The sequence below is a fragment of the Canis lupus genome, chromosome 30 (genome assembly GCF_011100685.1).
Source record: "Canis lupus familiaris isolate Mischka breed German Shepherd chromosome 30, alternate assembly UU_Cfam_GSD_1.0, whole genome shotgun sequence".
NCBI lineage: Eukaryota > Metazoa > Chordata > Mammalia > Carnivora > Canidae > Canis > Canis lupus.
Window position 1 is genome coordinate 2176776 of NC_049251.1, and position 21471 is coordinate 2198246.

Consider the following 21471-nt stretch of genomic DNA (forward strand, 5'->3'; position numbering starts at 1 on the left):
CTGAGCCACAGGCAGACACTTAACCTACTGAGCCCCCCAGGCCCATGTATTATGCTTTTATAACCTGGGAGAACATAGAATAGAACTGAATTTTATAAAAATAGTGAGAAATTTGCCTAGGGGTTTTATTTTAAATACCTTGGTCTATTGCTGCTGAGGTATTTTGGGGTGATTTGGTTTCCCTAAAATTCAGATACTTGCTTTTTTGCCCCATTTGAATGAGTTTCACTTTTTCAGCCTGCTTTTTCTGTCTTAAAAACTGCAGCTCTGTATGTACTCATTGGACCGAGTGTTGTGTCACATGGTCTCTTTAAACCTTGGTCTCGATTCTACATGTATCACCTATGTTCCATGTGTGTATTTCCGAAAAGCATTCTCCTTTTCTCTCCAGGATACACGCGGACATCTGTGGTTAAAATGACAATCCCACATGACCTATTCAGAATTTTAAAGACAGTCATCTTTGACTAGAGAATGTCGAGGGTACTCTTATGTTAACATGAGGTTTCAGTGGAATGGCCTAGTTATTTTTCTCTTGCCTTTTGATTTTTATAGACATTAATGAAGCCATCTTGAGTTATTATTATCATTATTTCTGAATTGCTTTAAGAATTGCAGCTACTCCATAAATGCCCTGTGTATAACACATATCATGAACTCCCCTCTCCACCTATAGAAAGTAAATGACCTTGGTTAAAACATTCCTTCAGAATATTTCATGGTACTTTTTAAAGTGTTGACAGTGGCAGTAGCGCTATGTATACTTTTGTTTAAATCTCAAATCAAAATGATATACAAAGGGGAGGCAAGAGTGAATATATTTCAAAACAATGGAAATGTGATTCTCTCACCCACTGACCCCTGCAACTAATGGCACTCCACAATGATAGCTCCTATTTAATGAGTGTCTTTGGTGATCAAGGAAGCACTGGTTAGGAATATTAGCATATTTAATTCTTAGAACAGTCTATGAGTTAAATGTTATTTTTCCCATTTTATAATTGTAAGTTAAGGAACTTGCCTACTTGACACAACTCATATGCGACCAAAAAGTAATATTTCATATTGAACCCAAATATGTCCCATTTCAAAGCTATAGCTCTTGCCCCCTCCTCTCTGACCTCTCTTTAACTGTGTTCAAGAATAGGATCATAGCTATGACAGTGCCTACCTTTCTTCTTTGTAATTTTAATGCATTTACCTTTCTTTCTTTCTTTCTTTCTTTCTTTCTTTCTTTCTTTCTTTCTTTCTTTCTTTCTTTCTTTTTTTTTTTTACATTTGTTTCTGTATTTTTCTCTTAACATGACTAAATTGTATTAATTTAAAAGAATAACTATTGGTCAAATCAGGGCTCATAATCTTTGTTTTCTTTCTGTCCTCAGCACATTCAGTGGCAGCATGTGTCAACAGACTCTTGAGAAAAGGATTTTCTTGAGAAAATCCTAATTCATGGATTTTTATTTTATTTTTTTAAATAATTGAGTTGGCTTAAAACTCATCTTGGAGGGGCACCTGAATGGCTCAGTTGGTTAAGCATTGAACTCTTTTCAGCTCCGGTCAGGCTTTCAGGGTCTTGAGATCCAGCCCTAGGTAGAGTTATACGCTCAGCAGGGAGCCTGCTTGGGATTCTCTCCTTCTTCACCTCCCCTAAATCACATGCAGACATGTGTGTTCTCTCTCTCTCTCTCTCAAATAAATAAATCTTTAAAAAAAATCATTTTGGAGCAGAGGAAAAGTAATAAAGAACGTCCTACAGTGGCATCTGGGAGAATTTTATTTTATATTTTTATTTTATTTTTTTATTTTTTTTAAATATTTATTTATTTATGATAGTCACAGAGAGAAAGAGAGAGAGGCAGAGACACAGGCAGAGGGAGAAGCAGGCTCCATGCACCGGGAGCCCGATGTGGGATCCGATCCCGGGTCTCCAGGATCGCGCCCTGGGCCAAAGGCAGGCGCCAAACCCCTGCGCCACCCAGGGATCCCTTTTTTTTTTTTTTTTTTTAATTTTTATTTATTTATGATAGTCACAGAGAGAGAGAGAGAGAGGAGAGAGAGAGAGAGAGAGGCAGAGGGAGAAGCAGGCTCCATGCACCGGGAGCCCGGCGTGGGACTTGGATCTCGGGTCTCCAGGATCACACCCTGGGCCAAAGGCAGGCGCCAAACCACTGCGCCGCCCAGGGATCCCCATCTGGGAGAATTTTAAAGTCATTTACTCCCTTTAGGTGATACAGATGGACAAAACAATCTGTGGAGAGTCTTGGCCCTGAAACACCCAAAGGGATCCCTTGAAAGAGTTTCCTTTGATGCTCTATTCACTCTTGGCATGGGTAGGTGTTATATAGATTAGGTCTTTTTTTTTTTAAGATTTTTTAATTTATTCATAGAGACACAGAGAGAGAGAGAGAGGCAGAGGCACAGGCAGAGGGAGAAGCAGGCTCCATGCAGGGAGCCAGACGCGGGACTTGATCCAGGGTCTCCAGGATCACGCCCTAGGCTGCAGGCAGCACTAAACCGCTGCGCCACTGGGGCTGCCCATATTAGGTCTTTCTATAGCAAATGATCCTGTTCAAACCAAATGCCTACTCTGCCCAAGTAGGTATGTCGAAGGAATTGGGAGGGGCGGCTTCCTGCTTGGGCTGTCAGCTTCTCTGTAAATACTTGTTTTATGTTGACAAGGTTAAAAAAAAATCTCTTAAATGTTGATTGATTGCTTTAGGAAAGTTGTTGATTTGCTATGAAAATATAGGGACCCCTGGGTGGCACAGCGGTTTAGCGCCTGCCTTTGGCCCAGGGTGCAATCCTGGAGACCCGGGATCGAATCCCACCTCGGGCTCCGGGTGCATGGAGCCTGCTTCTCCCTCTGCCTGTGTCTCTGCCTCTCTCTCTCTCTCTCTGTGTGACTATCATAAATAAATTAAAAAAAAATATATCATGACCATGTAGCACCTACTATATGCCAGACATTGATGAGAGTGCCAAATATATTAGTTCACTTAATGCTCCTAATCCGGGTGAGGAAGCTGAGGCATAGGTTGCTCCCAAGGTCAAGTTTCTGGAAGGAGCAGAGTAGGATGTGAGCCCAAGACCCAAGGCCAGGATCTTAACTGTGCACACTGCTCTGGCTCCTGCTCTTTGAAAGATCACATAGAAGATGAAATCTCTTATTTGCTTTCATCCTCACAAGTCTGCCCTTGTCTCTCTGTTAGACTCTCAGAGTCTTCTAGTCTGTTACCAACATTCGACTCATTTCCCCTCAAGATTTAATACTGCTCAATGGAACCAGGCTTAGCAACACGTTACACTAAGACCTCTCAGTAGAAAAAAGCCTTCATCCCTGAGACCTGCCCTTGTAATAGGGGAGACTGTTGTTTATTTGTTTATTAAAGATTTTATTTATTTATTCATGAGAGACACACACAGAGAGAGGCAGAGACACAGGCAGAGGGAGAAGCAGACTCCTTGCAGGAAGTCTGATGTAGGACTCAATTCCAGGACTCCGGGATCATGCCCTGAGTCAAAGACAGATGCTCAACCACTGAGCCACCCAGGTACCCCACCTTTTTTTTTTTTTTTTTAAACAATTAGTTAAAAGGAGTTGCCAGCTTCTCATAGGCTGACCTAGAGGGGCTGGTGTGGGTGTTGTGTTAGTGGGCAGAGGGAAGCTGTACCAAGAAGGCAGGGAAGATGTCACAAAGCTGATATAGAGAAGTTTAAAGTCAAAAAAGAAAAAAAAAAAAAGTTTAAGGTCGTCTCTGGCTTTGTCTTTTATTTGGCCTTATGATTCCATTTTGAAAATGTGGAAAACCTAAGGAGGATGCTTCTTAGGAAGAAGCTAAGCTCACAGGCCAGGGGCAGTAGGGAGATGGCAGGTGCACAGGAGTTAGGATACCTGTTTCCCATCTTGTTGCTGCACCTGAGAAGTATGAACTGGTACCAATTCTTTAGCTTCTCTTGACTTCAAGTGGCTTCATCTTTAAAACAAGAATGTTGAAATAGTTGATTTCTAATATTTCTGAAATCCCATTCAGCTTCCCAGCAATTTGATTCTACGTACATTCTTTCAGAATCCTAAACTCCTTTCAAAGGATATTGTTTATTTAACAAGTCTTTTTTTTTTTTAGTGCTTGCGATGTCATAATTTCCTCAGATCTCACCATTCATATCAGACTTCATTTACTAAAACACCCTTTCTAAACCCAAAAACCTATCTCCATTCATTATCCCACTCACATCTTTATCCATTGCTTACTTACTTACTCTCCCCAGTCCACTGGTCTAAACTTCTCTTCCACAGAAATTGTTTCTACATTCTTAATCTTAGTAATTTTAACTCCTTTCTACTTTTCTCAAGCAATCCTCACATGAAGCTAGTTGAACCACTTTAGAAGCTGGAAGCAATTAGTCATTAAAAGCAGACCCAGAACTTGAAATAAGTTGGGTAAAAGAAACAGGAGGAGAATCATGTAGCCTAACACCATGAAACTAATCTCACTTGCCTCACTTTTCCCTTGCCTTTCTGAGGTCTTATGAGAATGTGGGGGAGGGAGGAATTATCTAAACTGAATGATGTGGGGTACGGCTTCGAAGAGTAGAGGTTAGGAGGACTTTAGGAGATTTTTTTCTTTTAGGCAATGTCCAATTTCTGCAAATTGACTTTAAAAATGCTTTTTAATGCTCATTCCTTTTTATGAGATCCAAGAAGCTGGGTTCTACTGACTGCCCTCCGGTGATGTGCCTCTTTTGTTGCACTCTTTTAGGCTTATTTCACTGGGTATCAGTTTGTTAGACTGATTTTATTATCATGAGGTATAGTTGCCCTCAGCCTCAGTCTGAGAGGATGGTGAGATGGGAGAAACATGGAGAATTCACTACAAGTAAATTCTACACTCAAATATGTGTTCACTTTCAAGTAGTTGGGTATCACTTTTTTTTAAGATTTTATTTATTTGTTTGAGAGAGAGAGCAAGAGGGCCAGAGTACATAAGAGTGAGCAGCTGAGGGGTTGGGGGGGGGCAAGGTGAGGGAGAAGCGGACTCCCCACTCAGCAGGGAGCCCCAATCCCAAAACACTGGGGATATAACCTGAGCTGGAGGCAGATAGATGCTTAAATGACTGAGCCACCCAGGTGCCCCTGGGTACCAATTGTTTTATTTTTTTATTTTATTTTTTTAAATAATAAATTTATTTTTATTGGTGTTCAATTTGCCAACATACAGAATAACACCCAGTGCTCATCCCATCAAGTGCCCCACTCAGTGCCCGTCACCCATTCACCCCCACCCCCCACTCTCCTCCCCTTCCATCACCCCTAGTTTGTTTCCCAAGTTAGGAGTCTTTATGTTCTGTCTCCCTTTCTGATATTTCCTGCCCATTTCTTCTCCCTTCCCTTATATTCCCTTTCACTATTATTTATATTCCCCAAGTGAATGAGAACATATAATTTTTGTCCTTCTCCGATTGACTTATTTCACTCAGCAAATACCCTCCAGTCTCATCCACGTTGAAGCAAATGGTGGGTATTTGTCGTTTCTAATGGCTGAGGAATATTCCATTGTATACATAAACCACATCTTCTTTATCCATTCATCTGTCGATGGACACCGAGGCTCCTTCCACAGTTTGGCTATTGTGGACATTGCTGCTAGAAACATCGGGGTGCAGGTGTCCCGGCGTTTCATTGCATCTGAATCTTTGGGGGTAAATCCCCAACAGTGCAATTGCTGGGTCGTAGGGCAGGTCTGTTTTTAACTCTTTGAGGAACCTCCACACAGTTTTCCAGAGTGGCTGTACCAGTTCACATTCCCACCAACAGTGTAAGAGGGTTCCCTTTTCTCCGCATCCTCTCCAGCATTTGTGGTTTCCTGCCTTGTTAATTTTCCCCATTCTCACTGGTGTGAGGTGGGATCTCATTGTGGTTTTGGTTTGTATTTCCCTGATGGCAAGTGATGCGGAGCATCTTCTCATGTGCTTGTTGGCCATGTCTATGTCTTCCTCTGTGAGATTTCTCTTCATGTCTTTTGCCCATTTCATGATTGGATTGTTTGTTTCTTTGCTGTTGAGTTTAATAAGTTCTTTATAGATCTTGGAAACTAGCCCTTTATCTGATAGGTCATTTGCAAATATGTTCTCCCATTCTGTAGGTTGTCTTTTAGTTTTGTTGACTGTATCCTTTGCTGTGCATAAGCTTCTTATCTTGATGAAGTCCCAATAATTTATTTTTGCTTTTGTTTCTTTTGCCTTCGTGGATGTATCTTGCAAGAAGTTACTGTGGCCGAGTTCCAAAAGGGTGTTGCCTGTGTTCTCCTCTAGGATTTTGATGGAATCTTGTCTCACATTTAGATCTTTCATCCATTTTGAGTTTATCTTTGTGTATGGTGCAAGAGAGTGGTCTAGTTTCATCCTTCTGCATGTGGATGTCCAATTTTCCCAGCACCATTTATTGAAGAGACTGTCTTTCTTCCAATGGATAGTCTTTCCTCCTTTATCGAATATTAGTTGACCATAAAGTTCAGGGTCCACTTATGGATTCTCTATTCTGTTCCACTGAACTATGTGTCTGTTTTTGTGCCAGTACCACACTGTCTTGATGACCACAGCTTTGTAGTACAACCTGAAATCTGGCATTGTGATGCCCCCAGATATGGTTTTCTTTTGTAAACTTCCCCTGGCTATTCGGGGTCTTTTCTGATTCCACACAAATCTTAAAATAATTTGTTCTAACTCTCTGAAGAAAGTCCATGGTATTTTGATAGAGATTGCATTAAACGTGTAAATTGCCCTGGGTAACATTGACATTTTCACAATATTAATTCTTCCAATCCATGAGCATGGAATATTTTTCCATCTCTTTGTGTCTTCCTCAATTTCTATCAGAAGTGTTCTGTAGTTTTTAGGGTATAGATCCTTTAGCTCTTTGTTTAGGTTTATTCCTAGGTATCTTATGCTTTTGGGTGCAATTGTAAGTGGGATTGACTCCTTAATTTCTCTTTCTTCAGTCTCATTGTTAGTGTATAGAAATGCCATTGATTTCCGGGCATTGATTTTGTATCCTGCCACGCTACCAAATTGCTGTATGAGTTCTAGCAATCTTGGGGTGGAGGCTTTGGGGTTTTCTATGTAGAGTATCATGTCATCGGCAAAGAGGGAGAGTTTGACTTCTTCTTTGCCAATTTGAATGCCTTTAATGTCTTTTTGTTGTCTGATTACTGAGGTTAGGACTTCCAGTACTATGTTGAATAGCAGTGGTGAGAGTGGACATCCCTGTCTTGTTCCTGATCTTAGGGGAAAGGCTCCCAGTGCTTCCCCATTGAGAATGATATTGGCTGTGGGCTTTTCGTAGATGGCTTTTAAGATGCTGAGGAATGTTCCCTCTATCCCTACACTCTGAAGAGTTTTGATCAGGAATGGATGCTGTATTTTGTCAAATGCTTTCTCTGCATCTAATGAGAGGATCATATGGTTCTTGGTTTTTCTCTTGCTGATATGATGAATCACATTGATTGTTTTACGAGTGTTGAACCAGCCTTGTGTCCCGGGGATAAATCCTACTTGGTCATGGTGAATAATTTTCTTAATGTACTGTTGGATCCTATTGGCTAGTATCTTGTTGAGAATTTTTGCATCCATGTTCACCAGGGATATTGGTCTGTAATTCTCCTTTTTGGTGGGGTCTTTGTCTGGTTTGGAATTAAGGTGATGCTGGCCTCATAGAACTAATTTGGAAGTACTCCATCTCTTTCTATCTTTCCAAACAGCTTTAGTAGAATAGGTATGGTTTCTTCTTTAAACATTTGATAGAATTCCCCTGAGAAGCCATCTGGCCCTGGACTTTTGTGTCTTGGGAGGTTTTTGATGACTGCTTCAATTTCCTCCCTGGTTATTGGCCTCTTCAGGTTTTCTATTTCTTCCTGTTCCAGTTTTGGTAGTTTCTGGCTTTCCAGAAATGCGTCCATTTCTTCTAGATTGCCTGATTTATTGGCATATAGCTATTCATAATATGTTTTTAAAATCGTTTGTATTTCCTTGCTGTTGGTAGTGATCTCTCCTTTCCCATTCATGATTTTATTAATTTGAGTCTTCTCTCTCTTTCTTTTTAATAAGGTTGGCTAATGGTTTATCTATCTTATTAATTCTTTCAAAGAACCAACTCCTGGTTCTGTTGATCTGTTCCACAGTTCTTCTGGTCTCGATTTTGTTGAGTTCTGCTCAAATCTTAATTAACTCTCTTCTTCTGCTGGGTGTAGGATCTATTTGCTGTTTTTTCTCTAGCTCCTTTATGTGTAAGGTTAGCTTTTGTATTTGAGTTCTTTCCAGTTTTTGAATGGATGCTTGTATTGCGATGTATTTCCCCCTCAGGACTGCTTTTGCTGCATCCCAAAGATTTTGAACGGTTGTATCTTCATTCTCATTAGTTTCCATGAATATTTTAATTCTTCCTTAATTTCCTGGTTGACCCTTTCATCTTTTAGCAGGATGGTCCTTAACCTCCACGTGTTTGAGGTCCTTCCAAACTTCTTGTTGTGATTTAGTTCTAATTTAAAGGCATTATGGTCTGAGAATATGCAGGGGACGATCCGAATCTTTTGGTATTGGTTCAGACCCGATTTGTGACCCAGTATGTGGTCTATTCTGGAGAAAGTTCCATGTGCACTTGGAAGAATGTGTATTCAGTTGAGTTTGGACGTAAAGTTCTGTAGATATCTGTGAAATCCATCTGGTCCAGTGTATCATTTAAAGCTCTTGTTTCTTTGGAGATGTTGTGTTGAGAAGACCTATCGAGTGTAGAAAGTGCTAGATTGAAGTCACCAAGTATAAGTGTATTATTATCTAAGTATGTCTTAACACTGGTTATTAATTGATTGATATATTTGGCAGCTCCCATATTCGGGGCATATATATTGAGGATTGTTAAGTACTCTGTTTGGATAGATCCTTTGCTTCATCTCTCACTACAGTCTTCAGGGTAAATTTTAGTTTATCTGATATAAGGATGGCTACCCCTGCTTTCTTTTGAGGACCATTTGAATGGTAAATGGTTCTCCAACCTTTTATTTTTTGGCTGTAGGTGTCCTTCTGTCTAAAATGAGTCTCTTGTAGACAGCAAATAGATGGGTCCTGCTTTTTTATCCAGTCTGAAACCCTGCGCCTTTTGATGGGGTGATTAAGCCTGTTCACGTTCAGAGTTACTATTGAAAGGTATGAGTTTAGTGTCACCATGATATCTATTCAGTCCTTGTTTTCGTCGATTGTTCCACTGAACTTCTTCTTAAAGGGGAATTTTAAGTGTCCCCCTTAAAATTTCTTGCAGAGCTGGTTTGGAGGTCACATACTCTTTCAGTTCCTGCCTGTCTTGGAAGCTCTTTATCTCTCCTTCCATTTTGAATGAGAGCCTTGCTGGATAAAGTATTCTTGGTTGCATGTTCTTCTCATTTAGGACCCTGAATATATCCTGCCACCCCTTTCTGGCCTGCCAGGTCTCTGTGGAGAGGTCTGCTGTTACCCTAATACTCCTCCCCATAAAAGTCAGGGATTTCTTGTCTCTTGCTGCTTTAAGGATCTTCTCTTTATCTTTGGAATTTGCAAGGTTAACTATTAAATGTCGAGGTGTTGAACGGTTTTTATTGATTTTAGGGGGGGGATCTCTTTATTTCTTGGATTGAATGCCTGTTTCCCTTCTCAGATTAGGATAGTTTTCAGCTATGATTTGTTCAAATACATATTCTGGCCCTTTGTCCGTTTCGGCGCCCTCGGGAACCCCAATTACACATAGGTTTTTCTTCCTCAGGCTGTCGTTTATTTCCCTTAATCTGTCTTCCTGGTCTTTTAATTGTCTGTCTCTTTTTTCCTCAGTTTCCCTCTTTGCCATCAACTTGTCTTCTATGTCACTCACCCGTTCTTCCACCTCGTTAACCCTGGTCGTTAGGACTTCTAGTTTGGATTTTTCATCTCATTCAATTGATTTTTAATTTCTTCCCTATTGGATCTAAATTCTGCAGTCATGAAGTCTCTTGAGTCCTTTATGCTTTTTTCTAGAGCCACCAGTAGCTGCATAATAGTGCTTCTGAATTGGCTTTCTGACATTGAATTGTAATCCAGATTTTGTAACTCTGTGGGAGAGAGGACTGTTTCTGATTCTTTCTTTTGAGGTGAGGTTTTCCTTCTAGTCATTTTGCTCAGTGCAGAGTGGCCAAAAACAAGTTGTATTGGGAAAAGGAAAAAAGAGAGGAGAGAAAGAAGGAAAGAAAAGAGAAAAAGAAAAAAGAAAAAAAGAAGAAAAAGAGAAAGAAAATGAAAGGAAAAAGAAAAGGGTGGGGGAAGCAGACAGAAATCAAAAAGCCAAAAAAAAAAAAAAAAAACCCCATAAAACAAAAACAAAAACAAAGAAACAAACAAAGAAAAAAAACGGGGTAGTATCTTCTGATTCTGTGTACTTTAAGTCCCTTAACTTCCCTGGAACTGGTCTGTCTAGCTGGTCTTCTGGGGGAGGGGCCTGTTGTGCTGATTTTCAGGTGTTAGCACTTGGGGGAGCTGCTCAGCCCCTGCCTGGTGCAGGGCTCAGTGGGGGTTGTTCACCCCGTGAGGCCCCAGGAGGAACAACCGCAGTGGCGGGGCCAGCTCTGCAGCCCTGGAGTCAGCCCCCGCAGTAACCACGGAGCTCTCCGTGTGCAGGGCCTGGAGGCTCCGGGCGGGGCCGCTGATCTGCTCAGCTCGGGGCAGGAGCGTCCTCGCTGTCCTGGGCCCTCCCGGCCTCTGCCTGTCCCGGGGGAGGCCGGATCCTGGGTGTGTCCCGGCGCCCCGTGCTCCGGAGCCTGCGCTGTTGGATTCGCGCTCCCGCCCCGCAGCCCCCTCGGCGGAGCCGCCCCCGAGCCCTCCGAGCTGCTCCCGCCCCGCAGCCCCCTCCGCGGAGCCGCCCCGAGCCCCCCCGAGCTGCTCCGGGTCCCCCGTGCCTTTAGGGAGCTCGGCGCATCTCCCGGGGCGCAGGTGTCTGTTAGTGTCCCCGGGAGCCCGAGGGCATCCCCGCCCTCCTGGGTCCTGCTCCACCTCCCCGCGAGCCCCTTTCCGCCCGGGAAGGTCGGTGCAGCTCCTGCGTCTCCGGGACGGGGCTCTCCTGTCCTGGGGACACTCGCCCCGGCCTCAGCCCGGCTCCTCGCGGGCCCCTCCCCCTTGGAGGCCTTTTGTGTCTTTATTTCTTTTTCCCCGTCTTCCTACCTTGATAGAAGCGCGAACTCTTCTCACTGTAGCGTTCCAGCTGTTCTCTCTTTAAATCTCAGGCCGAATTCGTAGATTTTCAGGACGATTTGAAGGTCATCTAGGTAATTTGGTGGAGACAGGTGATTTTGGGACCCTACTCTTCTGCCATCTTGCCCCTCCTCCTCTACCGATTGTTTTAAATGTATAATTACAAAGAACATCACATGGGTCAAATGCTGTTTTGACTTAGTTGTCTAAGGTGAATCACTTTAATCTGGCCTCTTGCATAGGTGTAGCTACAGGGTTTAAGGGTGAGGTTAGAAGTGTCAAGGAGCCTGAGTTTCCTGTCCCCTTCTACCTGGACTAAAAATCAAATAGGAGGCATATTAACAGGAGAAAATAAAATTTAATTTCATACATACAGAGAATCCAGAAAGACATGGAAGTTCCAAAGATAGGCAAAATTAGGTATATATGTTATCCTAAACTAAGGAGAAGGGGGTGGAGGTCTGGGAGTTTAAAGGAAAGGAACACAATTCACAGGGCAATAGGAACAGATGTTTGGTAACTAGATGTTTGTCCTACAATATAGATGAGTCACTCTGATAAAATTTATCTCTGGTAATAACCATTCTTCTGGAGAAAATCCCCAATATGGATTCTTCTGTGTACTTAAGGGAGGGGCAAAAGCTTCTCTTGAGCCTGCAAAGCCTCAATTGCCTTCAAAACAAAATAATCTTCATGCCAGAGTGGTCCATGGAGGGTGGCCTGCCTTTGACCCATACAGAACAAAAGAGATTCAGGGGAGGTTGTAAAGGAGAAAGTCTTGGCTCTTACTGGTTTTGTGTAGTAGGTATTTTTTTTTTAATTTTTATTTATTTATGATAGTCACACACACACACAGAGAGAGAGAGGCAGAGACACAGGCGGAGGGAGAAGCAGGCTCCATGCACCAGGAGCCCGACGTGGGATTCGATCCCAGGTCTCCAGGATCGCACCCTGGGCCAAAGGCAGGCGCCAAACCGCTGCGCCACCCAGGGATCCCTGTGTAGTAGGTATTAATAAGTATGCATCACAGAATAAGACACTGAGATAAATGATGTCCAGGTGAAGTGATTATTTTTCCTCCTGAAAATGTTAAAGCATTAAATAGACTCATTTTTCAAGACCAATCAAGTAAGATCAAATTTGTAGGCTTCTTAAAAATTCTAGAAAAGAGCACAGGCAGTAATGTCTCTGTGTTGGTCAGCATGTTTCTAGATATGTCTCCTGAGGCAAGGAAAATAAAAGCAAAAATAAGCTATTGGGACTATGTCAAAATAAAACAATTCTGCACAGTGAAACAATCAACAAAACTAAATGACAACCTACTGAATGTTAGAAGATATTTGCAAATGCCATATCCAATAAAGAGTTGCTATCCAAAATACATAAAGAGCCAATACAATCCAATACCCAAAAAGCAATAATAATCCAGTTAGAGATGGGCAGAAGACATGAACAAGCATTTTTCCAAAGAAGACATCCAGCTAGCGAACAGGCACACAAAAAGATGCTCAACATCACTCATCAACAGGGAAATGCCAATCAAAACCACAGTGAGATATCACCTCACACCTATCGAAACGGCCAAAATCAGTAACACAAGAAACAAGTGTTGAGGAAGATGTGGAGAAAAAGAAAGCCTCTTGCACTGTTGGTGGAAATGCAAACTGGTGTAGTCATTTTGGAAAACAGTGTGGAGGTTCTCCAAAAAGTTAAAAATAGAGCTATCCTACAATTCAGAAATCGCAATACTGGGTATTCCCCCCCCACACAATACAAAAACACTAAAAGGGATATATGCACCCCAATGATTATTGCAGCATTATTTACAATAGCCAAGATATGGAAGCAGCCCAAATGTCCATGATAAAGAAGAAGTGCTGTGTATACATACAACAGAATATTTTCAGCCATAGAAAAGCATAAAATCTTGCCATTTGCAACAACATGGGTAGAGCAAGAGAGCATAGTACTAGGTGAAATAAGTCTGTTAGAGAAAGACAAATACCATATGATTTCACTCACTTGGTATTTAAGAAACAAACTAGCAAAGGAAAAAGAGACAGACATATAAACTAAGAAAGAGCTAACAAACTTAGCTCTAAAGAACAAAGTTATGGTAACCAGAGGGAAGGTGGGTTGGAGGCTGGGTGAAATAATGGATGAGGATCTGGAGGGTATCATGCTGAGTGAAGTAAGTCAATCGGAGGACAATCATTACATGGTTTCACTCATACAGAGAATATAAGAAATAGTGAAAGGGATTATAGGAGAAAGGAGGGGAACTGAGTGGGAAAAATTAGAGAGGGGGAAAACCATGAGAGACTCCTAACTGGGAAACAAAGGATTGTGGAAGGGGAGGTGGGCAGGGGATGGGGTGACTGAGTGACAGGCACTGAGGAGGGCACTTGACAGGGACGAGCACTGGGTGTAATACTATATGTTGGCAAATTGAATTTAAATGGAAAAAATCAAATAAATACATAAGTACACATAAAATGGAATGATTAAAAATTATGATTATGATTACAGGCTTCTTATTTGAACATTACAGTCAAACACTTTTCAGTTCCTTAAATGACCAGCAATAGTAACATTTCTCATGGTCTGAGAGACAATCTTCAAAGACCTATTTGGATTACCAGGCTGCTCTTTCTTACTCATCTTCCTATTTAGACAGTCCCTGCTCGCTTTCATTCAGAACTGTTTTATGTCTACCTGTTGTTATTCAGACAGTGTGGGGTGTAAAATACCTACAGTATAAGAATATGACGTCACCTCTTTCTTTTTTTTTTTTTTTCATTTTTATTTTATTTATGATAGTCACACAGAGAGAGAGAGAGGCAGAGACACAGGCAGAGGGAGAAGCAGGCTCCATGCACCGGGAGCCCGATGTGGGATTCGATCTCGGGTCTCCAGGATCGCGCCCTGGGCCAAAGGCAGGCGCCAAACCGCTGCGCCACCCAGGGATCCCAACGTCACCTCTTTCTTAGCTGATTTCCCCTATTAGACTCAATGTTTCATGAACTTGGAAGGCTAGGGTTTTCTTCATTTCTATATCCCCAGAGCCTCAGACATAGTTGGTGCTTAATAATGGTGGTTGTAGGAACACATTTTTTGTAATAGAGTTACGCTTCATAAATGAAGGAGAGTTGAATGGGGAGGGCCTCTTACTGTGTTTGAGTCTAGAAGATTGCATGTCTTGTCTGGGACAAGTACACAAGCCAGCTCAGAAACTTATCTGGAAATCAATAATTAGTTAGGTCTGAGAAAACAGAGCGTCATTTCAGTTATAAAGGACAACACCAAGTAGGTGTCATGTCTCTTCCCCACAGTCCTGTGTTGGGTGGTCTATGTAGTTCTTAAGAACCCTGATCTTATGATCTGGTGGGGGTGATTCCTTTTTTCCTCAGGCTTGAAGAATCAGAAGTCTGATTTTTATCTATAGGCATTTCCTCTGGACAGGAAGCTGTTCTAAGGCTTAAGTGGTGCCGGTGGAGTTTTGTGCCGTGGTGGCCTTTTGGTTAAGTGTGCCCTAGTTAATAATCCCAAACCTAGCGTCAGGCGCAGGTCTCCATTTAGACACAAGGTCCAATCAGGGATCAGGAAGTGAGGTCTTCATTTTCCCGTAGGGGTTGGTGGGATATTATATGTGTACCCTTTTGGTGCGAGGACTTCTTTTTGAATGCATTGCTGGAAAAGTGTTGCAATCAGAATTCTCAGTATTAATACCTTTGGGGGGATGTGATTCAAGTCATCAGCATGATATTCACAGCCGTTCTCCGATGCAGATCAAGCCAGGCTGTTGCTTTGCTCTGCTCGTGGCTACTGCTTCTGTTTTGCAGAATAAATTGCTGTTGTGTTTAACACTCAATTCTGTTGTGTTAACACTCTGAGAGCCAAGTGATTAGTTTTAAGGCAGTTTGTCCTGAGCTGCACCGTAACTTACTTGTCCATCCCAGGTGCTTACTAAATGCCTGCTGACACCCCGAGACCTTCAGCAGGGCAGGAACCGGCCCAAGAGGCAGCTGTGCAGCTAGCAAACAGAGCTGCAGCTTTTGCACGTTCTTGGTCGCCGGGTTCCCAGTACATAACCAGAGTGCTGGAAACTACCTTGAGCTGATGTTTGGTGCTGATTTTGTCTGTCCTGTTCTTGCTTTAGGCAAATTGGGTCCGTGATCAAAACCTGACAGAGACCTTTCAGATGTTTCGCCCTTTAGGGGAATGTGGCTTTGTGGGGACCTTTGCTGAATTTGCTTTGCTCTACAAGGCAGGTTGGGTGCTACCTCGTATCATGCCAGGTTTCACTTAGTTGGTTGGATAACTGAAGCAGAGAGGGGTGCCCTTCAGCCACCAGGACTCCTGAGGGAACCAGGAAGTCAGAGCCAGGGGAGCAGAAGCCCAAGGTTGGCACAGAGTGCGTGGAGGGTGATCGTTCCTGCCGCCCGCTGTATACTCTGGCAGCCTAAGGCTGGTGGCCCCTGGGCGTGGTGGGCGTGCTTGCCTGAGTACCTGTTTGCCGAGCAGGGAGACACTGGGGCAGGGCGAAAACAGCAGTAATCTGAAACCAGTTGTGTTGGTTTTTTTTTTTTTTTTTTTTCCTTCTCTGGCCCCAGCAGCCAAAATCTGCATTCCAGATGAAACCTGCAGGGAAGCGGAAGAAAGGATTAAAAAAAAAAAAAAAAAAAAAAGCTTCAAGAGCAGTAAATTACTGCCTTTGAGAGTTCTGGGCATTTTGAGGTCATCTCTTTCTTTTATCTCTTTGCTCTGGGCTTTGTGAGCAGCTGCCTCTGGGTGTGCCGCTGGGTCCGGCCTGGACGGGGTCGGCTGCCCGCCGACCTTTAGACGGCAGAAGGGGGTCCTCACCAGCCTGTCCGGCCTCTTGTGCTGCTCCCCGCTGAGTCCCGGGGGTGCCGGCGCGCGGGGGCCCAGGGCCCGCTGGGTCCGCCCGCAGGGTCCGCCCGCCGCCGCCGCCGCCCCTGCCCGAGTCTCCGGCGCTCACGGGGAGGAAGTCGCGGGCCCCCGGGAGGCACCGGGGCGGGGCCCGCAGCGCGGTCCTGGGCCGGGATGACTTTCCGCGCGACAAAACCCCTTTTGTCCGCAGAAATAAACGCGGAAGTCCCAGAGGGCGGGCTCCCCGGTGCGCGTGCAGCGGGGGTGCGGCCCGCGCCGTCCGGGCCCCCTCCCGCCGCGCCGTCCCCGCCGTCCCCGCCGTCCCCGCCGTCCCCGCACGCACCGGAAGGACCCGCGGAGCCCGACGGACATGGAGCGCGCCGCCGAGCCCCCGCGGGGCGGCGGGGCCGTCGCGGAGCCCGGGGAAGCCGAAGCCAGGCCTGAGGCGGCGCCGTGGGCCCCGAGCAAGTTCCCTCCGCGAGCTCTGCTGGGCTCCGCGAGGACGCCGCAGTCTGCGAGGCCCGGCCAGGAGGACGCCGCCCTGAGGGCGCTGCACAGCTTCGCGGGGGCGCCGGGGCCTCCGCTCGGGGGCCCCCGCGGCGGCTCGGGCTCGGGCTCGGGCTCGGGCTCGGGCTCGGGCTCCGGCTCCGGCTCCGGCTCCGGCTCCGGCTCGGGCTCCGGCTCCGGCTCCGGGTCGCCGCCGGCTGAGGCCCGGGGGCCGCCCGACCTGGGCCCCGACGGCAGGACCGCGGGGGCCGACGCGGGGCCGGGGTCGCAGGGAGGTCAGGGCCGAGCGGACGCAGGGACGGCGCCCCCCGCCCCGCAGCGGCTGCCGCTCGGCGCCCCGAGTGTGAACGGAGACGGCGCCACCTTGGTTCGAGGGACCCTCGTGAGCACCACCAGCGACTCCGACTCGGACGACGGCGGCGGGCGGCGGCCGGAAGGGGGCAGCGACGGCCGCCAGCCCCGGGCCCCCGGCCTCGCCCCGGAGCCTTCCCCGGAGCCCGGGGGAGGGCCACGAGCCTGCGGGGAGCCCGGCCCCGCTGCGGAGGCGGCCGCGGCCGAGCCCCGCGCCGACGGTCCTCGAAGGACTGCGTGTGGCCCGGGCGGCGGCCCGGAGCCCGGCGCCGGGGGCCCTCGGACGGGGCGCAGCCCCCGCAGCGGACGCGCCGGGGGTCAGCGGGGCCCCGTCCTCCCCGCGCCCAGCGACCCGGCCGTGCCCGCCGGCGGCCCCCAGCACGCCTCGCCGGCGCAGGCAGCCCCGGGAGAGAGGCCGCTCCAGCTCCCGGCCTTCTTCAGCGGGCTGCGCGTGCTCAGGAGGGGGGCTGCGGCGGGGCCCGGGGAGACCATCCCCGAGGTCAGACCGAAGGATGCGGACTTGGCCTGGCTCAAGCTGACGCAGCCCGTTCACAAGTCCCTAGCGCAGGCGGGGCCTCAGGCGGGGAAGGCCGGGGAGCCCGCGGGGGAGCCCGCCGGGGAGCCCGCCGGGGAGCCCAGGGCCGCGCGCACGCTCCTGGAGCAGCTCTCCCAGCTGTTCGTCCTCGACGTGCCCAAGGCAGAGGACCCTGAGCCGCCCAGGAAGGACGAGGTGGGCTGCAGTGCTGCCCAGGAGAGCCAGGGCGGCCCCACCGGAGTCCAAAGCCAGGGGGGAGAGGTGAAGCCCAAGCCTCCAGAGACAGCCCTGGAGGCCTTCAAAGCCATATTTGTTCGTCCCCCCAAAAAGGGGCCCACAGCTGACACCTCAGAGCTGGAGGCTCTCAAGCGCAAGATGAAGCATGAGAAGGAGTCTCTCAGAGCTGTGTTTGAAAGATCCAGGTCAAGGCCAGGGGATGGTCCCCCCGAGTCCAAAAGCGTATGTAGAATTGGGTTACGTATTTTGTCGCAATGTGCAATGCTGCCGTATTGCTTTTTCAGGTTTCCTGTCAAAGTGAATCCCAGTGACCTATTGTTAGCGAGTGTCTTGTAGGTGAAAGAGGATTAGGATCAAATCGTCCCTGTGAGGAGTCAAGCGAGCGACTTTTTTCTTCCTTGTATTTTTCTGGAGTGTTCTAAGAGGGATATACAGAATGATGTGTGGGTAGAAAGGGGAAGCTGTCGCTGAGTTTAAACACTGATAGATTTTTTTTTTTTTAAACATTTTATTTATTTGAGAGAAAGAGAGAACATGAGAGAATACCAGCGGTAGAGAGGGAGAAGCAGGCTGCCCGCTGAGCAGGGAGTCCAATGTGGGGCTTGATCCCAGGACCGTGGGATCATGACCTGAGCTGAAGGCAGACCCTTAACCAGCTGAGCCACCCAGGCGCCCCTCATAGTAGATGTTCTTGTGAAAAATTAAGCAACACAAGGAAGCAATGCAATGGGGAGATATAGTCCACATTCCCTTACCTCTTAATTATAACTCTGCAGAAACTCCGTTTTAACTTTGAAAGCCTGTCATTTGGCAAAATATGAGTTTGTGACGTGATAAAAATGTTCCATGTTGGTTATAAGGCATCCTGATCACCGGGTTTGGAACAAGACCTGGTTTTAATTCTAACTCTGCCATTTACTGACTGGGTTGACCTCGATCACCTCTGAGCCTCCATCCTCTCATCTACAAGATGAAGAAAATCATCACCCTTACCTACACAGGAGTTGTAGAGTAAGTGAAGTTGGCACATGGTAACCACCTCATTAGTGAATTAGTGTTACTAGTAAGAAAATCAATTCAGGTCACTTACAAAGACTAGCAAACAACCTGCCAGTAGATCTTAAACATTCATAAGAACAGTAGAATTTTAGTATAATCTCAGCATATAGTTATCATTCCCTCTTGTGTAGTTGATCATTTAAGGTGTTAAAAATTTAAAAATCTTTTGGAAACATTCTTAGAATGTAGTTGAAAATTAAACACAATCTAGCATTCTCCTAGTTGTAAAAATCAACCCCTATGAAAATGGCTTCAATATGAAGGCTATATCATTTACTTAAAGGAAAGAAAAAAATCAGCAGTGTCGAGTGCTTAGAGAAATGTATCTTGACCTACAGCTGATGTTCATGGAAAATGCAAAACTAGTCTTTATATTATAAATAATCCTGGAGTTGTTTGAGACCCATGTATAATCATTCCTATAAACATACCTGATTATAGAACATTTATATCTGTATCTTCAGCTCAGAGTTTGTGATTAAAAAAGAAAAAGTTATAAGCATCATCTATTAATTGTATCATACTTGGCCTTCAGGGGGTTTTGTTTTGTTTTATATTGTTGTTTTTTCCACCCTTACTGATTACTTTACCTTTGTGGTAAAGGGTCACTCTGTAGTGCAATGTTTCAATTACAGTGAATGAGTGCACTGGGCAACTGGCCATGAAAATTAATTTTAGAATTAGGGTTAGCATGTTTCAGGGATTAATTCGCCCTGGCCACATTTCATGTAATATACTCTTTCCTTTACCTACTTTTTCAACAGCCTGACCACAGCCCCACTGAGCAGGACGATAGGACTCCAGGCAGACTCCAAGCTGTCTGGCCACCCCCAAAGACAAAGGACACAGAAGAAAAAGTGGGATTGAAGTACACCGAAGCAGGTAATGTGAAAAGAAGCCAGGTACCCATGGAAAAGAATCCTTTGCTGCAGTGGCTTTTAGTGGCTGGCTCGGTACTCTCCAGATTTGAGTGTGTGTTTCACTGCAAAATGTAAGGCTGAAGGCTTTTCTTTTTTGTGGTGCTGTTCAAGAGAACCTTTGCGCAGTTATCATTAATGAATCTCTTAGAGATGAAAGGTGAAGGCTGTGGAATGAATGAAGGGCAGCCCGTGTGTAAAGTAGGAGGACCTTTGGGGAACAGAGGAGGTGGATTACACATTCCTCAGGAAGCAGGTGGTGGGCTCTTGTCCTGTTGTGAGCTGGCAGGGCTGCTGGAAGAGGCAGAGAATGATTCTCCAGAGCTGCGATCTGATTTGTTGTCTGTCTCTGAGAATGCTTTCGAGCTACGGGAACCTTGTGCTGAGTGAATGTACAGAGCCTGTATCGGTTACTCTTTGGCCTTTTGTAGACAAAGCTTTATTTAATGCATGGCCAATTTTAGAGCAATCTAACTCTCTGGAAACCTTCCCAGGAGCTTTGCTTGAATATATTAAAATGGAATGGGCATCAAGATTTTTTACTCTAACTGAAATGTTCACACGAAATTAAAAAAAAAAAAAAAGAGCATGGTATATCTGAAATGAATATATGTGTTTATGCAGTTCCGGTGAAACCTGTTTTCCTCCTGATATTTGAAGATTACCTATGCAGCCTTGTATGTTGCTGGTTGTCTTGGGGTATGGGTGTCCTTGAAGATTGGCCTAACCATTTATAGAAAAATGTTTTCCGTTCCTATTCACTGGTAGACATAAATGGATCAAATTTGGGCTGGTTTAGTAATATGTGGGTTTTCTGCAGTATGGTCAGTTACTTCAGTGTTTGAGAACACAGATGCATGTTGAATTGGCAAATGAATCTTCAGATGTACAACCTGATGGCTCTCAGCCTCTGTTTACACGATTGCAGACTTTTGACCGTCCCAAGACACCTACTACTTCACAGCATTTTTTTCTGCAGTGCTTGACTTACAGAATGGAAAGTATCATAGCCTTAGTGAAAAAAATATGTATTGCTGTTCCAGTGTTCTTACCCACAGCTGATTTTTCCAAAATTGGAGTGCTTGCAGTTGCAATCATTGAACCACCTATCAAGTTCTTATGATCTGTCACAGTTTGAACGATTAAAAGTTCTGAAGTTTGCTTTAATACAAAACCAGAACACTGTGAGTTCTTATTCCTGGTTTGTATTTGTGAGCTAAGTCTTGTTCCTACCAATAGATCATGGTAGTCTTCCTTGTCATGATGAGCATTTGCTGAGTAGAGAAGTTAACTAACTGTCAAAAATGGTTTTTCAACCCACTTCAGGTAATATTTTGGGGGCATTTACACCTTTACAGAGATTCCTTAGTCCATTTCCAGAAGCTCAGAGGAATACCCGAGATGAGGTAGTTGACCTCGTCAGTGGCTTTCCCAGTCTTTGCTTGTCATGCTATGTATTCTCAGAGCTTTCTAAGGTCTGGGATAAGATGGGGAAGGGAAAGACAGATAACAACAGTGCTGCTGGATGAACTATGATAGCATAGTGACTGAGAGGGCTGGCTGTTGTCTGAAGAAGGCATCCAAGTCCCCAGCCAGTTCCCAATGAGTGACAGTACTTCCTTACCATCCTCCCAGGTCTGGTTCTCAGCTCCCTCAGAGCCTTCTAGGTGCTCCCTATTCTGATGTCCTTTTGGTGGGTGTCACATAAGATACCCCATGCCTGCAGTAAACCTA

At 45.4% G+C, this 21471-nt stretch overlaps 1 protein-coding gene and 1 long non-coding RNA gene across 33 annotated transcripts in view; one reads left to right on the forward strand and one right to left on the reverse strand.

The window, feature by feature from the left end:
• The window catches only part of FMN1 (formin 1), a 433671-nt gene that overhangs the window by 118467 nt on the left and 293733 nt on the right, over nt 1-21471 (forward strand). For 29 of the 32 annotated variants that reach the window (XM_038579922.1, XM_038579921.1, XM_038579920.1 and 26 more), the window contains one exon: nt 19585-19702. The exons of the other annotated variants lie outside the window; for them this stretch is intronic. In XM_038579922.1, the coding sequence (XP_038435850.1) occupies nt 19585-19702 (118 nt within the window). The remainder of the gene's footprint in view (nt 1-19584; nt 19703-21471) is intronic. 32 annotated transcript variants of the gene reach the window in all.
• LOC106558056 lies at nt 15795-16216 on the reverse strand. The gene is made up of 2 exons (XR_005381413.1): nt 16105-16216; nt 15795-15882 (listed from the first exon to the last, which is right to left on the reverse strand). It is a non-coding gene; the product is annotated as an uncharacterized LOC106558056 (long non-coding RNA).